A 17295-nucleotide genomic window follows, 5' to 3' on the forward strand; every position below is an offset into this window, starting at 1 on the left:
CTGTCTTTTGCATACGCCATGCATCGTATGTGAACGAATGTCTAATATGCCACACGTGTGATGAATATCGGGACCCTAGTTTTTTCTTCAATACATAACCGAGCTGAACTACTAATTTCCGGGAACTCTATCCTTATTCAGACTTTCTGCGAGTAGGTTCATTTTGTGACGTGTGTGTTTGCGCCGATCGGCCGGCACAGCACGAGATGGTTTCAACAGACACGGCACGACACTGCACGGGGAGGTTGACACGACTCCGAAATCCAAACCCGTCGGTCGACGGCTAAACCAACGAGGCGGCCAGCCACTCCGGTCCACGCGGTAGCACGCCAGCTGCCGGCGGGGAGCCCGCTCCGCAGCGTCGCGGCCGCGCGAGCGCACCTGATGCGACGCGATTGGTCGGCTTCGCCCACCGCGTGCCGCCATGACGGCGACCTCACCCGGTCACCCCGTCACCCGTCGTGTCCCCCTCTCGTTAAATGGGAACCCTCTCTCGCCGCGCACGTACACACTGCCGGCTTGGCAAGCGCACGCGCACGCGCACGAGGAGCGAGCGCGCCGGCCGCTCTCCGGCGTCGTCCCAGGCCAAGGCTCCCTGCCCGTCTCCATCTCCTGGTCCACTCCCTTCCCCGCGCGCCTCACGGGCGGCACGTGACTGCTCCCCCTGCCGCCCGCACCACTAGCTTGCCCGCCGGCGCCGGCACAAAGCGGGCAGCGCGCGCGTGGTGACCGCTTCCGGGGGGGACAAGCGGGCCATGGAGCAGGAGGAGGGGAGGCGGAAGCGGGAGGCGGCGGTGGTGGTGGTGCTGGAGTGCGTGGCGGGGAGCTCCAAGGCGGAGGAGTGGGGCGGCGGGGGCGCCGTGGTGCAGGAGGGCGACGTGGTGGAGTCGGTCCGGGTCGGGCTGGGCTCCGGCGCGGCGTCCCTAGACGCGCCCTTCAAGGGCGGCCGCGCCGGGCTGCACAAGGCCCTCCACAAGGCGTTCAAGCGCGGCGACACCTCCGTCGAGGTCCGCGTCCGCGGCGGCAAGCACCTGCAGGCCTGCGTCCTGCCGCACCCCGGCGGCGCCAGCGCCCGGAAGCAGTACGTGCTCCGCTCCCTCCACGACCCCAACTACGTGCTCGGCTTCGGCGATCGCCTCGAGAGCGAGTGCCTCGTCCTCCAAGGTAAAATCACTAACCAGATCAACTCGATCACACACCCGGCTCTTCCTCACCCCCAAGAGCCATCCCTCAATTTTCATTCCCATCTGTTCTTCTTCCTGCTGAATCATCAATCATGGACTGAAATTGCGTGATCTGACAGTGATATCTACCACCAGTACTGAATTATGTATGAACTGGATAAATTTGCTGTCAATTCTCCATGTCAGAGTCGTATGCGTGCGTGGATATCTCAGCACGAGCGCCAGTAAGAAAAACATAGAGGAGTATCAGCCAGATAGATTCGATACGGGCTGGCTTTCAGCACGTACGCGTTGCCTATGTGTTCCACTCCACGTCAGTTGCGAAAAGACAAGCTTGCTGTCAAGTCTGGGGTTCAGACTAGATTGGGAATATCCTGATTGGCTGATCTTTCAGCAGCATTGTTGCAAGGCAAATATCCTGCATTTCATATTCACATTCGTTCTTGCACAATGCTAGAAAACTAATGTGCATTAACTGTCACTAACTAGAACTGATGATAGCAACATAAACAGAAAACAAAGGAAGCAAAGTGGAATGAGAAGATAATAAATTAGGGAGAACGGGAAGACGTTGCTGAAACATGTAAGGAAATTGGTCTGACAATAAAGAAATTGGCCATCTGTCTATGTAGGTGGTGGTCAATTCCTCGTGCGTTTCACTCGTTTTCTTGTCTTCGCTGGGGAATATGTCATGGTCGACTGTTGACGACGTGGTGGTCCTTGTAAACAGCCATCGTTTGTGGCTTCCTGGCAAGTTAATCGGGGTCCTTTGCAGTTGGTATGGTCTGAGTCTGACCATGTCGGAGTATGACTTAACATCCGCCTAGCAGTTTCTCGCAAACAATAAATAAATAAACTATCTACAGGTTGATGCTTACTATTCACTTCGTTTCTAAATATAAGTCTTTATAAAGATTTTACTACGAACTACTACATACGGAGTAAAATGATTGAATCAACACTTTAGAGTATGTCTATATACATCCGTATATAGTTTGTAGTGAAATCTCGAAAAAAGACTTATATCTAGAAACGAAGGGAGTAATTGCGACTGTTTAATGTCTACTTATCCTCACGATTTCTAGCTGTTCATTTTACGGCGAAATCATGCAAGTTCTCTTCTTTCAGAAAACCCTTTGGCAGTGCTTCTGAATACTTGATTGATGCTTCCTTTCGCAAACGATATATATCTTGCACACGGTACATTAAGCATGCGTTATTGTGAATTTGTGATGACCTTGATATGTAAAACATGTGTCTTCTCCATTGGCAAAAGGCACAAGAGGCACAAGGGTGGCATCGGCGCTGAGCCGGGCGCAGCTCCAGGACGGGTACGTCATGTATCCATGGGACAAGAAGATGCGCGACTCGCTGCGCACGCCCAACTCGAGCTGCTTCCTCTCCATGCTCGTCCTCCCCAAGGCGCTGGACCTGAACGCGTGCCGGTACGAGTCCTTCGAGGACACGTTGGCTCGCGCCAACACATGGCTTTACTCGTCGCAGGACTCGGGGATCCCCATCGAGTTCATGAACCTGCAGAGCGAAGCTCTTCTCACCAAGGTGACTTCAGAAGTTCCTTATGCTGAAACAGACTTTGAGACCTTTCAGTTGGTTTGCACCTGATAATAGCCAGTCAAGGTTCAGTTTGCTCGGATAGTGATTTCATCTTCACACCCTCAACTCAAATGCTCAGATATCTGGGGAGACGGCGTCTGCGACCGTCAACTCCGGGTCCTTGTCCGACATGTCGAACCTCGTGAACGCGACGCTCTACGGTTTCGAGGATTACCACGGGGTGGACATCGGCGTGGTGAAGGCGGCCCGGCTTTGGTACAGCTCCACGGCGGGAGAAATGCCGCTGGAGATCCAGCTTCAGGAAGGTGACACCAGGCTAGGATTCGCCGTCAGCCGCACCGAAGAGGTTCATTTCCAGTTTCCACTCCTTGTCGAATGAAAATTCAGTGACATTCAGTCAATGACGCACTTCAACATTCAGAAACATCCATCTAACCTAGCGCGGCATTTTATGTCTCATCCAGGGTTTCATCTACATATCATCGGTGGTCGACGACGACGAGGACAGCGAGGCGCCATCGACGCGGTCGGGGCTCCGCGATCTGTTCAACCGGGCGAAAGTGGCATCCAAACTGCTGATCATATCAAGGGTGTCCAACGAGAAGGTCCTCCCATGGATGATCTCCAGTTCAGGCGCGGTCCGTTGCTTCGACACCATCTCCCTCAGCCAGAAGCTCTCCCTGCACCGCCTCGCGCTGCAGCCTATCCAGCTACACCTGCTCATGTGGGAGAAGCCCGTCGGTGTCGCGCAGAGCGTCGTTCTTTCTCCGAAAATGCCCTTCCCGCTGTCGCTGCCTCCTCAGGTGCCCTTAAGCATCATCGACAGCCCTGAACATAGAGTAGATGCTGAGGAAGACTTCGTGTTGGATCCGTCGTTTCGGCTCGACGATTCTCCGGTCAGCAACTGGGTGTGATCTTGGTTTTCAGCTGGGTACTATGATCTCAGTTTTCCTGATGTGCGCATGTAATGCCTTCATCTTCTCTAGTTCTCTAGGGAGCCTTGCTCAGTTTGTCCTAGAGAAGTAGTGTTCAGAACCATTGTAGGTTTCTGAAGTAATCAGGGGAGGTGCTTCCATAGCACCTGAACATCATGTTGTGATACATAGTTTTCGTTCATCATGGCATAAACGATGGAGGAATATATATTACTCGTTTCATTGTACTCGGGTGCTCAATTGCCTACTCTGAATTTACTGACAAACATAGGATGAATCAACATACTGACATTAAGTTACCCACACACCACACTAGCTAGCCATCAGTTAAAAAAGCTCACAAAATGAACATGACAGACAGTAGACATAAAATGAACATGATAGACAGGTATGCTACTGGTCTAGCTGTGAGTTGTGAGGACCTTGCACTTGAGCACTCGATCTTGGACATAGAACCCCGGCATCACCATGATCTTCACCCTCAGCGGAAGCAGATCCTGAGTCTGCCGTCTGTCCGGTAGGATGTCCTCCATGTACGCCTGGTCGAACGCCCGGCCATCGTCGACCCGCAGGATGGGCAGCGGCGGCGCGAAGGAGAAGGCTAGCAGGTGGAGCAGCCAGACGCACTTGGTGGCGACGAAGAAGCACTGCAGCAGCTGCTCCGGCCACGGCCACGACCAGCTGAGCGCGGCCACCACGCAGCTCATCTTCTGGTCGCAGAACCGGCTGAGGTCCTCGCTGTAGTACCTGGTGCCCTTCCGCAGCACCTCGCTCCAGCTCAGGTTGCGCAGCGCCACGAAGGACGCGAAGCTCTCCCGCCGGTCCTGCCCGGGGTCCAGGTGCCTCGCCGCGCCGTTCCGCTGGAAGCTGGGGTTCTCGAATTCCTGGTACAGCGTCTGGTTCATGATCGCCTCCAGGTGGTAGAGCACGGCCTTGGAGCAGTGCCGGCCGGCGATGGCGAGCTGGTGCGGCTGGAGCAGCAGGTTCAGCTTGTCTGACAGCCCGTTGTCGGGCTCCTCCACCTGCTGGATGAGCGCCTTGCAGAGCTGCTTCACCGAGAGCCGGGCCTCGGACGCGATCTGCAGGAAGCCTTCCACCATGGCCTCGTGGCTCACCGGCATGCCGTCGCCGGGCAGCTCTCGGCTCGCCCCGATCGACCTCGACGACGACCGCCGCGAGTGGGACTGCGTGTCCGTGCCGCCGTTGTGATCCGTCGCTTGCCTCAGGGCCTTCTTGAGCTCCGAGCAGTAGGCTTCCAGGCTCATCATCTTGGTGGTCAGCTCGCCCAGCGACGACCTCATCTCGGCGGCGTCTTCCTGCGCGGCGTCCCGGTGGGCGTTGGCCTCCGCGAGCTCCTTCCTGAGCGAGTCCAGCGAGAGCAGCCCCCACTCCTTGAGGAGCTGCGACATGTTCCCGCGCTCTATGACGGCGGAACTCGGCGGCGGCGTCTCCGGCTTCGGCTTCTTCTTGGCCTTGGCGAAGAGCCAGGAGAGGATCTGCGAGCCTCTCTGCTTCGCCCTGGAGTGCGCCGACGCCGGGGGCTGGTGGCTGGACGAAAATGGCACTCGGCTGCTGCTGCTGAGGAACCTCAGAGCTTCCGCCTCGCTCCCGCCGTGGTCCCTGCCGATCGTCGCCGGCCGGAATGCGCCGCCGCACGACGACGGCACCTTGAACTCTGCATTCCTCCCTGTCGACGCCGGGAAACGGCCGGCCAGCGGCGCGGACTGCAGAAAGGCCGGGTGGATACGGTTGACGCCTCTGCTCCGGAGGTGATTCTCGCTGGATGAAGGGGCCGCGTAGTGGAAGTCGCTGTTGGAAGAGGAGAAGCCATTGATGCAGTCGTCGTAGTCCGAGTAGGCCGCCTCGTCGCCGCCGCGGTCCAAGGTGATGCCGCCCCAGTTTTCGGACCGGCTCCGGTTGTCATGGCAGATGTCGTTCAGTCCAGCCGCCATCGCCATGGGCTCCTCGTCGTAAGTCTGCACCATGCTCAGTTTAGCAAGCACAAGTCAGAAATCAAACCCTTCCTTCTCATAGGGGCGAATTAGAAACCGTATAAATCCGTACGCAATGATGCAAAGGATGATTCACAGATTTGGTGAGCACAAGACATTGTGGATCCTACCAAGTTGGCAAGCATCACCGGTGAATCGACGGTGATGATAGCCTCGTGGGCACCGATGGCAACCATGAGAGACTCTGAATTAACATTACTGCAGCCACTGTTGCAAGCGTATTACTGCCCACTGCCCAGTGGCCAGTGCCCGGCCACCGCCGCTGCATCGAGCAATAAACGCAGCGGCGGCTACATGAAGTCGCACGGCAAGAACACAATAGGGCAATTCAAGAACTAAATGAGCCGCCTCTACCACGGTAGTAACGGTACCACCAACGCCGCTTGAACCGAGAAGAGAGGCCAAGAACGCACGGACCGCGACGGTGGCATGTACGACAAGCTTGCGGTGCTCTGCTCACCGGAGTAAACACGGGGTAGTCCTCGTCCGCGGCCGCCGTCCGGGAGCGCGCGGGGGACGCGGCCGGCGGGAGGCGGATGGTGGCCGGGCTGCGGCTGGTGCTGGCCCGGGCACCGGCATTGGGCGCGGCGCGCTGGCGGAGGGCGGCGTGGAGCGCGCGCAGCTCGGCGGCCTTGGCGGCGGCGGCCTGGACCTCCTGCCGGGTGGCCGGTAGCGGGGGCCTGGACGGCGCCGCGTGGTCGAAGGCCTCGGCGGCCGTTGCCATGGCGCCCCGTGAGACGGGCGAACAGTGGCGGGCGGGTCAAAGGCTGATGGGTCCTTCCTTCCTTGGCCGCTCCAGCGCTGCGCTGATGCAGTGAGATGCTGGGCTGGAAGGAAGGAGCTTTCTTGGGATTCGCGGGCAGGGATGGCACGGGTGGGGCGGGGCGAGGAGGAGGAAGGGATTAGGGATGGAGGCGAGGGCAAGGGAACAGTGGAATCCGAGAGAGGGACTGGTTCTGGTTGGTGCGGACGCGAGCGAGGTGGTGGAGGTGGACGTGGAGGCGGAGGGTGGAAGGGGAGGGAGGGAACTGCGCGTTTTGAAGAGGCTGGCAGCCTCTTTTGGGCTTTGCGTTTGTCGCTTTTGATTGGCGGTTCAAAGGATTATTAAACGGGTGAGGGGTGCTGTACCTGTGCTGCTGCTTAGTGTTTACTTTGCTTGCTGCTTGGAGCAGCCGATTCGTCCCTTCCAATCCAAACCAAGATTTATGGGCGCTTTGCGCTTTTGCACAGGTTTTTTAGAATATATTTTTTTGCGGGTGTTTTATACTGCTCTGGTTGATGAATTGGCACGGGCTTGAGAAAAGCTGGGAGTTCTGAGGCGTATGGAATAGTGCACCAAACCATTTGGATGGAAGACATGTTTGGAAATTGTTGAAAGCGCAAATCGGTTTATAGGGCAGAGATAATGGACGCAGAGTTTCTTCTCCCAAGCTCATATAAGCTCAGTGAACAGTAAAATAAAAATAAAATAAAATAACAGGTTACTTTTTGTGCCGGACACTGACAAAAGTATAAGTGCGTACAGAAATTCAGCGCTTTTTTGGTCACGCTTTATAGAAATGTTATTTAATGCTGAATTTCTGCACGCATTTATAACTTTTGTCAATATTGGTCTAAAAGAATCAGATTTTTTTGAACTTTTTTCAAAAATTTATGGTTTTACTATTTAGAATGACCCTTTTGGGTAATAATACACATCACTAAGTCCATCAGTTTCAGATTCAAATTTGATTTATAGTTTCATGTAGAGGAACGACAATTCAGACATGATGACTCTACCCGTAGATGATTTCATCGTCTTTTTCAGTTGTGGGTTGAATTTCGACAGAGAATTATCGGTGACATGGTTTATATATGTTGAATGGATGTTGCTTTTCTTTTCTTTATAAAACAGAAATACAAACTAGGAGTCGCTGAAAGTGTGTGTACAAGACCATCCTTTCAAAAATGAGTATTTAACAAAAAACTATCACATTTCTTCGAACCTTGCCTATAAACTATCACTTTACAATTTTGTTTCAAAAACTATCACTTTTTCACTAATCACTAACTAAAAACTATCTTCCCTGAAAATACCAAATCCCACTCTTTTAAACGTGTTTCTGACTGGTTGGGCCCACACATAAGTGTTAGCGTGGCCTAATAGTCAACTCCGTTAGATTGACTGTTATGCTGATAGTTATGACATGTGAGGCCCACATGTGAGTCTCAATAGATCTTCTCACTTCTTAACTTTCTACAAATTTAGTTATTGACTTAAACTAAACTAATAAGTAGTTAGACTAATCTGGCCACATGGCCCAGGTTGACAGTGGCCTATCCAACCCTAAACTAATTAGTAACCACACGATCAACTTAGAAAATAAATCTCATCGGACACGACCATGGCTGAGCTCGAGCTCGAGCCTCGGCTCAGCACCTGTCATGACTAGCTCCCCAACCGCGCTTCCCCGCTACCCTTAGGACACCGTTGTCGCTCCTATCCACCGGATCCTCTCCATCGCCCCCTCTCTCTATCTATCTATCTTCGTTCTCTCCCTCCCTCCCTAAGGGTGTGTTTAGTTGGGAGACGAAGTGGAATGGAATGGAATGGTTCGATCTCTATGTTAGGTATGAATAATGAGGTGGAATGGAATGTTTCCATCTCTATGTTTGGATGGTTGAATGGAATAGAACAGATCCCCGGCAGCCGGCCGAGTGTTAGACGTCGGAGCTCCCCTTCCCGCCCGCGTGACCTGCATCCGTCGCTCCTTTGCTCGCCCCCACCGTCGGTGCAGAAGAGAGAGAAGAGAGCGGCGACGCAGAGGAAGGCGAAGAGCGGTCGGCGACGCGGAAGAGGGGGAGCAGCGGTTGGCGACGCAGAGGAGAGGAGCGGTCGGCGAGGGGAGAGGAGTGGTCGGCGAGGGGAGAGGAGCGACCTGCGAGGGGAGAGGAGCGGCCGACGAGGGGACAGGAGTGGTCTGCGGGGGGGAGAGGAGCCAGTTCATGCGAGAGAAGAAGCGAGAGGCTTCGTTCGAGAACGGTTCCTCATGGTCCACTCGATTTGGAGGAGCCGCGCGGAACGACATAAAGAGGGAATACGCCAGCTCGTTCCTCTTCACGGACGGGTCCTAGAACCACTTCGTGCCATTCCATTTTTTCAACTAAACACGAGAACGGCCTTCGGGGTTGGGTCCGACCCATTACATTCCACTTCGTTCCTCCAACTGAACACACCCTAAGAGAAACTTCAACCAATCGACCCAAACAGACGGTGATTTTGTCCGTTTGGATTGGTCCGACGAACATCAACGTCCGCTTTCGCATTTGGGTCAGCGCATGCGCTGAACGCTGATACGTCTCAAACGTATCTATAATTTTTGATGGTTTCATGTTGTTATCTTTTCAACTTTCGATGTTTTATATACCTTTTATATCTTTTTGGGGACTAACTTATTAATTCACTACCAAGTGTCAGTTCCTGTTTTTTCTGTGTTTTTACTCTTTTCAAATCTGATTTTGGAACGGAGTCCAAACGGAATAAAATCCCCGAAATAAATTTTTTCAGAACAGAAGAAGATCGGGGGACTTGAGGGCCAAGGCAGGAGGCCCACACGGAGCCCACAAGCCCTGTTGCCGCGGCCACCAGGCTTGTGGCCTCCCTAGCGCTCCCCTGCCCTAGCTCTTTGGCCTATATATTCCCTAAAATCCCAGAAAAAATCAGGGCGTCCACGAAACCACTTTGGAGCTGGAGGGCTTCTACATCAACATCATTGCCTCTCAAATGACTCGTGAGTAGTCTACTTCAGACCTACGGGTCCGTAGTTAGTAGCTAGATGGCTTCTTCTCTCTCTTGGATCTTCAATACAAAGTTCTCCATGATCTTCATGGAGATCTATCCGATGTAATCCTGTCTGGCGATGTGTTTGTCGAGATCCGATGAATTGTGGATTTGTGATCAGATTATCTATGAATTATATTTGAGTCTTTGCTGATTTCTTATATGCATGATTTGATATCCTTGTAAGTCTCTCCGAGTCTTGGGTTTTGTTTGACCAACTAGATCTATGAGAGAAGTGCTTGGTTTTGGGTTCATACCGTGCGGTGACCTTTCCCAGTGACGGAAGGGGCAGCAAGGCACGCATCGTGTTGTTGCCATCAAGGGTAACAAGATGGGCTTTCATCATAGATTTGAGACTGTCCATCTACATCATGTCATCTTGCTTAAGGCGTTACTCTGTTCTTATGAACTCAATACACTAGATGCATGCTGGATAGCGGTCGACGTGTGGAGTAATAGTAGTAGATGCAGAAAGTATCGGTCTACTTGTTTTGGACGTGATGCCTATAGATATGATCATTGCCATAGATAACGTCATGACTTTGCGTGGTTCTATCAATTGCTCGACAGTAATTCGTTCACCCACCGTCTACTTGCTTTCATGAGAGAAGCCACTAGTGAACACTACGGCCCCCGGGTCTATTCACAATTATCATCTTAGCTTTTACTTTTACTTTGCTTTGTTTACTTTTTGCTTTTAGTTCTCACTTTGCAAACAATCTATAAGGGATTGACAACCCCTTCATAGCGTTGGGTGCAAGCTCTTTGTGTTTGTGCAGGTACTTGTGACTTGACGCGATCCTCCTACTGGATTGATACCTTGGTTCTCAAACTGAGGGAAATACTTACCGCCGCAGTGCTACATCACCCTTTCCTCTTCAAGGGAACACCAACGCAAGGCTCCAAGGCCGCGGGGGAATCCTTTGCATATTTGCCAAGGAAATCCCTATAGGCGTAGCCAGCAGCAGAAGGATTTCTCGCGCCGTTGCCGAGGAAGGTCTTTTGTTGCCGTAGCAGAAGGATTTCTGGCGCCGTTGCCGGGGAAGAGGATCAAGTCAATAACTCATCCAAGTAAGTGTCGCAAACTCATCTCTTGCATTTACTTTGTTTGCCAGTTGCCTCTCGTTTTCCTCTCCCCCACTTCACCAATTTGCCTTTTCGTTTGCCTTTTTTTTCTCGTTTTCCTTTCTCGTTCGCCCTTTTCTTTCGCTTGCTTTATGTTCGCTTGTGTGATATGTGCCTTCAATATGCTTGCATCTTCGCTTGCTGAAAATCTATTGATATGGATCCTCATCCACTTGCTAATCTCTTTAGGAGATCCAGTTATGTTGATCCAATTGATAGTGAGTTGAGTGCACTTGACTTTCTCTATGGAGTTTTGCTTGAGATGCGTGAATCTGAAAATCGTGATGAAGAAATTCATGAAGTGATTCGCGAGGGCTCCTTGAATGAAAAGCGTGATTGCAATGGTTTCACTATAAATCCTATTAGTGACAATCATGCTAAAAATATGCAAAACCCTAAGCTTGGGGATGCTAGTTTTGCTATGTCCACTACTTGTTGCAATGATATTTGCAATAATATTGAAAGTGGGTTTGGAGAAGTCATGACTTTAGTTGATGATAATCCCACTATTTTTGAAGAGCGTCAACTTTGCATGCATGTGGATCATGAAAAGAATATCCTTTGTGGTAGCTATTTTGTTGAATTTGATTATGATCCCACATGTAATTTCTATGAGAGAGGAAAATATTGTGGTAGAGACTTTCATGTTACCAAATTACCTCTCGTTATGTGGAGATTGCTATTGTCTCTTCTTCTTCCTTGCATATGGCAACTATTGGTTGTCTTGACAATCTGTTTTCCTATAAAATGCCTATGCATAGGAAGTATGTTAGACTTAGATGTGATTTTCACATGCTTTATGATGCTCTCGTTGTGCTTCAATTCTTGTCTTTTGTGTGAGCATCATTGATTTATCAATGCCTAGCTAAGGGCGTTAAACAATAGCCCTTGTTGGGAGGCAACCCAACGAATCTATCCATTTTCTTTCTGTTTTGTGTTTTCCACACTTTCATAATTCTGTTATGATTGTGTTTTTTGTGTTTCTTTTGCGTTTGTGCCAAGTGGAACCGTTGTGATTAGTCTTGGGGATGATCGTTTGATCATGCTGGAAAAGACAGAAACTTTCTGCTCACGAAAAGAATTTTAATTTTTTTTTCTGTGAGAGCTTTTGAGTTGATATTTTTGCGGCTGATTGCTACGCAAATTCTTCAGACTGTCGTAATTTTTCAGAATTTCTGAAGTACGAGAAGTGTACGAAGTATACAGATTGCTACACACTTGTCTGCTGTTAACAGATTCTGTTTTTGTTGAGTTGGTTGCTTATTTTGATGAAACTATGGATAGTATCGGGGGGTATTAGCCATGGAAGATTGAAAATACAGTAACCCAACATCAACATAAGTAGAATTTAAGTTTGCTACAATACCTAAGGAAGTGGTGATTTGCTTTCTTATACTAATGATATCACGAGTTTCTGTTTAAGTTTCGTGTTGTGAAGTTTTCAAGTTTTGGGTGAAGTTCTTATGGACAAATAGATAAAGAGTGGCAAGAGCTCAAGCTTGGGGATTGTGACAGCCCAATGCCGACGTTCCAGAAGATTCCCCTCTCTTTCCGTTTTCGTCGTGTGGCTTATTTTATTTGTCGCATCATCATCGCATCATGCGCATCATAAGCATTGCATCGGCATCCCGTTGCCGCCCGTTTTAAAAAACTTGCATCCGTTAGTAGTTGCCGGTTCTCGTCGTTGTCCGTTCCGAGTTCGACCGCACTCGCACGCGCCCGCGGCACCGTCGAAACACTGTTTTTAAAATGCGCGTAAAACTTTCTCTGATCGGGTTGAGATTTGACGTGCGGTCTTATTTTAATATAGCTAGGCCGCGTGTCGAATTTCGTCGCGATCGGAAACCGTCTGGTACCCGAACGGTCGACCGTAGCGGTACCGTATTCGGTCTACCGTCGGACGGTTGTCGGTGTTTTAAAAATCCGTGCCACGCCGCCCGTTCTCCCTCTCGTCCCCGGATATCCCCTCTACACGGCCGCGTACCCATACCCGCATTGGGAATCGTCTGAATCCGACCCCACGGTTGGATCCGGAGCGCGATTCGTGTTAACCGAGCCCCTCCCCCCCCCCCCCCCGTTTGTCTGTATATAGGCCCCCTCCTTAATTTTAGGCAACCAACCCCTCTCCACCTCAGAATCCGCGCCCTAACCCTAACCCTAGCCGCAGCACTCTGTCCCCTGCCAGCCGCCGGGCCCGCGAGCCCGAGAGAGGCCCGCCCGAGCCCATCTGGGCCCGAACGCCGCCGCTCCTCCCTGCCTCCCGTCGCTGAGCACGAGCCGGCCAGCGCCTCCCGCGCCCCCGCGCCTTCCCCGTCGGCGCCCCATGCCTCCAGCTGCCCCGCCGGCTTCCTCCTCCCTCCGGCCGTCGTCGGCGGCGCCGGCCCCTGCAGCAGCTCGCCGGGAACGCGCGGAACTAGCTCGCAGCCTCTGCCGGAGTTCTCAGGAGCTCTTGCCGTGGCTCCCTTGCGCCGCCGCGGGATCTTGCCGGCCGAGATCTTGCCCCAGCTCGCGGCTCCGCCTTCGCCGCCGCCCTGTGGGGCCTCACCACCGCTCGGCACCGGTCCCTGCCCCGGGAACCCCGCTGCCGCCGCCCTGGTTCCCGCTCGGGAGGAGCCCGACGGGAACCGCCCCGCTCCCGCAGTCGCACGGACCAGATTCCCTTTATTTGTCGCTCGAGCGAGATTTACTTGTCCAGCGCCCATGGTTTAGGTCCGGTAGATTTTTCCCTTTTAGGAATTTCTCGGAATAATATAAATTCCAGAAAATAACCGAATATTAAAACGCCTGTAACTTTTTTCCGTTAGTCGGATCGAGGTGATCTTTATATCGTTTTGGTGTAGAATTTCGTGTAGAATCTATTTCCATAACTTGCATATTTATTTGAGGTTGTTTAGCATGTTGTTTGCCTAGTTTAGCATGCTGTCCTAATAGGTTTCGCCCCGTATTTATTTTTCGTGCAAGTTCGGGTTGTTCGTATGCCGTGGTATAAATGTCCATGTTTTAGGGACCATATTTCTACATATTTTAGAGCGGTCATTGTATTTTTGCGTGTAGGGATTTGCCGCTAGATTATTTTTATTGTCTAGGTTTATTTCCCGCATTTTCGTGTGGCTTTATTTTGTGTTGCAAACCCCACATATTTTATATGTTTCCGGGGTAGAAAAATCCCATGGATTTTTCTGTGCAATTAGTTTTAGCTTTTGAGGAAGTTAGTTCGCGTGATATTTTACCGTGAAGCCCTTTTGTTTAATCCATGGGATTTATTCCGTGCCTCGCTTGAATTAGTTGTCAACTAGGGAGTTGATCTTGGGTGTTTAGAATAGCCTCTGGTATTTTTGGTTGCAATAGAAATGCATGTTTAGGTGTTGTTTTCTTGCTCTCAAGTTGCTTGAAATAGTGCTGTTTTAGAGGAGCTGACATATTTCTAAGTCTGAAATCTGTTATTATTTTGTTGATGTCTTGTCTTGCTTGCATCTTGTGATCTGTAGCTCTTTTGAGGTTGGTCCAATGGAGTTAGTTGTACCCCTTGTGTTTCTCTAGCATGCTGTAAATTTTCATGCCATTTGGAATCCTGTAGCTATAGGTTTTGCTGCTGTCAATATTGCTTCAGACTGAAAACTGCACTTCCAGGAGGTGTAATTTTCACTAAGTCTGAAATAGTGTGTGAGATGCCGTTTTGTGACTTCTTTCTCTAGTGAACCGTGCTGCCATGCTAGTTGTTGTTAGTTGTTTGTAGTAGTGCTTCTTGCCCTCTTCCGTGCCATGCCTTGCTTGAGCAGATCGGAGTTGTGTAGCCGTAGTTGTGGGGCATAGAATATGCTATGTGGCTGATTTTGGCAGATTGTAGTGTTTTCTTGTTTTGCCCGTAGTTTTTGAACCGTAGCTCCGTTTTGATCGTGTCCTACATGAAACTTGCTTAGAATCTCGTGTAGTTTCATTTTCTCTTGCTGTTTGTATGTTTTGACGTGCTCGTGACCGACGTTGCACACATGTTGCATTCATGCCATCATATCTTGCGGTGCTTGTATCTTTTTATCCGTAGCTCCGTTGAAGATGTTCTTTATGTGTATATTGCTTGCCTTGACGCGTAGAATCACGTGAACCTATTTGTTTTTCTGTTTAACAACCAATTAAATGCATTAGTTCAGATCTGGACAGAATTGTAAATTAACATGTGAGGTCGTTTCGGAGGTGCTATATGTCATTTCCGACCTCATTTAAAATGCCTAGATAAGTAGTTTAATTACGCTTCACCTCTTGCCATGTTTAATCACATTTAATATTGCCGTGTAGATAACCGGGAGTGAACTAAATAATTAACGTGACGTTTCGTCAATATGCAACTCATTGCATATTGAACTTCACTTAATGTGTAGTGTTTGTTTGTGTGATTTGCCATGCCGTGACTTGCATGTATTCAGCTGCTCATGCATCATTTGTGTTGTGCATCGTATGGTGAATTCCGTGTGTTGATTTGCGTTTTCGGTTTGCTTCGTCTCGATAGAGTTCCGCAACGTGCCGGATTGTGAGGACCCGTTCGACTACGTCGGTTCGTCTGCTTCACGGAGGCATTCTTCTTCCAAGCGGGATCTCAGGCAAGATGATCATTTCCCCAGATACCATTACTATCATTGCCATGCTAGTTTTTACCGTCTCTATCGTTATGTCTCGTTGCCTACCACATGTTAAATATCAGCCTCTCAACAATGCCATGAAACCTTCAACCTGTTCGACCTAGCAAACCACTGATTGGCTATGTTACTGCTTGCTTAACCCTGTTGATAGCGTTGCTAGTTGCAGGTGCAGTTGCTTCCATGTGAAAGCATGGGTTCCTTGTTATATCACCCTATTAAATGCTATTTAATTTAATGCACCTATATACTTGGTAAAAGGTGGAAGGCTCAGCCTTTCTAGCCTGGTGTTTTGTTCCACCTTTGCCCCCTTAGTTTCGGCTACCGGTGTTATGTTCCATAATTGAGCGCTCCTAACACGATCGGGGTTGTTATGGGGACCCCCTTGATAATTCGTTTTAGATTAAAGCTGGTCTGGCAAGGCCCAACATTGGTACTATTTGCCCAACATAATAACTTGATAAAATTGAAATGCATAGGGAGTTAGTGCTACCCGAGGAGTACTTCTACATAATACAGGGGGCCAGTGTTGTTGGTGCTGGTCCAAAACTAGAGCCGTTTGCGAGGCCAACCCGGGGCAACTCGGGAGATTTCTATCAGGCCACCGTACGCTGTGCTTATCCGTCGTGTCCTGAGAACGAGATACGCGGCTCCTATCGGGATCGTCGACACGCCGGGCGGCCTTGCTGGATTAGTTTTACCTTTGACGAGATATCTTGTGCATCGGGATTCCGGTGATGCTTTGGGTAATCTCAGAATTGAGGTTTTCCTCTAGGGAATCCGACGAGATCGCGAGCTTCGTGATTGAGGATTTCTATGCGGCTTGTGGTAATTTGTGATGGACTAGTTGGAGCACCCTTGCAGGGCTAAATCTTTCGGAAAGTCGTGCCCACGGTTATGTGGCAACGTGGAAACTTTGTTTAACACTGGTTCTAGATAACTTGAAGTTAACTTAATTAAAACATGCCAACTATGTGCGTAACCGTGACTGTCTCTTTCGTGAGTTCCTTCTCCGATCGAGGACACGGTGGGGTTATGTCTGACGTAGGTAGGTGTTCTGGATCATTCATTTGATCAACAGTAGTTCACGTCCGCTATGCGTAGATCTTCCCCCTCTTATTCTTGTACTCGTAAGTTTAGCCACCAAATATATGCTTAGCCGCTGCTGCAACCTCACCACTTAACCATACCTCACCCATTAAGCTTTGCTAGTCTTGATACCTTTGGCAATGAGATTGCTGAGTCCCCTGTGGCTCACAGATTACTACAACACCAGTTGCAGGTACAAGTAAATGTTATTGACGCGAGCGCGTTGATTGTTCATTTGGAGTTGCTTCTTCTTCTTCTTCTTCTTCATCGATCTAGGATGGGTTCCAGGCCGGCAGCCTGGGATAGCAAGGATGGACGTCGTTCTTATTTTCTCGTTTGTTTTCGTCCGTAGTCGGACCCTGCTCTTACTCTTGATGAATATGTAATGTACTGATGTGACTTTGATGTAGCATGTGGCGAGTGTAAGCCAACTCTGTTATATATCTCTTCTTTTCAGTACATGTACTTCTAACGATATCCATTCTTGCGACACGACGAGATGCGCTTCTATCCCTGACGAGGCCTTCGTGCCAAATTGAGGATACGGTCGCATCTTGGGCGTGACAAGTTGGTACCAGAGCAAGGACAGACCTAGGAGCCCCCTTGATTGATCGAACTTGGCCGAGTCGAGTCTAGTGAAAAAATACTTTGAGTCTAGTTATATATCGGAGAGTAGGATTCTTTTTTCTCCTCTTCTATGCTCTGGTGAGGAATCTTGACGTAATAATTTACTCTACTCCTCTTCCCACTCAAAAAAAAAAATTAGGATCACGCGGATAATTTTGGAATCTATATGATGCCGATGTGACGGAGTTCTGTCTTGGTGCCTCCTGTCTGACTTGATTTTCTTCCGGGGAGTTGAGCTCCAGGGGATTCTTGAGCACATCGTTATCATTCAGATTTCTTAGTATCTAAGAAAGGATG

General features: G+C 50.1%; 2 protein-coding genes across 2 annotated transcripts; one reads left to right on the top strand and one right to left on the bottom strand.

The window, feature by feature from the left end:
* The first annotated feature begins 503 nt into the window (after window positions 1-503).
* Window positions 504-3921, top strand: LOC123399386. Its single transcript, XM_045093800.1, has 4 exons — window positions 504-1164; window positions 2461-2744; window positions 2878-3105; window positions 3224-3921. Exons 1-4 carry the CDS (start codon window positions 756-758, stop codon window positions 3671-3673), a joined length of 1371 nt encoding a protein of 456 aa, XP_044949735.1. The 5' UTR covers window positions 504-755; the 3' UTR covers window positions 3674-3921.
* Window positions 3879-6754, bottom strand: LOC123399385 (IRK-interacting protein-like). Its single transcript, XM_045093799.1, has 2 exons — window positions 6167-6754; window positions 3879-5670 (listed from the first exon to the last, which is right to left on the bottom strand). The coding sequence occupies exons 1-2, from the start codon at window positions 6428-6430 to the stop codon at window positions 4096-4098; spliced, it is 1839 nt and encodes a 612-aa protein (XP_044949734.1). The 5' UTR covers window positions 6431-6754; the 3' UTR covers window positions 3879-4095.
* Window positions 6755-17295: the final 10541 nt, after the last annotated feature.

The sequence above is a fragment of the Hordeum vulgare genome, chromosome 5H (assembly GCF_904849725.1).
Source record: "Hordeum vulgare subsp. vulgare chromosome 5H, MorexV3_pseudomolecules_assembly, whole genome shotgun sequence".
Classification (NCBI taxonomy): domain Eukaryota; kingdom Viridiplantae; phylum Streptophyta; class Magnoliopsida; order Poales; family Poaceae; genus Hordeum; species Hordeum vulgare.

Coding starts and splice junctions, on each gene's coding strand:
- LOC123399386 (XM_045093800.1), top strand. CDS start 756: ATGGAGCAGGAGGAGGGGAGGCGGAAGCGGGAGGCGGCGGTGGTGGTG. Junction 2,745..2,877: donor GCGAAGCTCTTCTCACCAAG/GTGACTTCAGAA, acceptor TCAAATGCTCAG/ATATCTGGGGAGACGGCGTC. Junction 3,106..3,223: donor CCGTCAGCCGCACCGAAGAG/GTTCATTTCCAG, acceptor TGTCTCATCCAG/GGTTTCATCTACATATCATC.
- LOC123399385 (XM_045093799.1), bottom strand. CDS start 6,430: ATGGCAACGGCCGCCGAGGCCTTCGACCACGCGGCGCCGTCCAGGCCC. Junction 5,671..6,166: donor ACTACCCCGTGTTTACTCCG/GTGAGCAGAGCA, acceptor AGCATGGTGCAG/ACTTACGACGAGGAGCCCAT.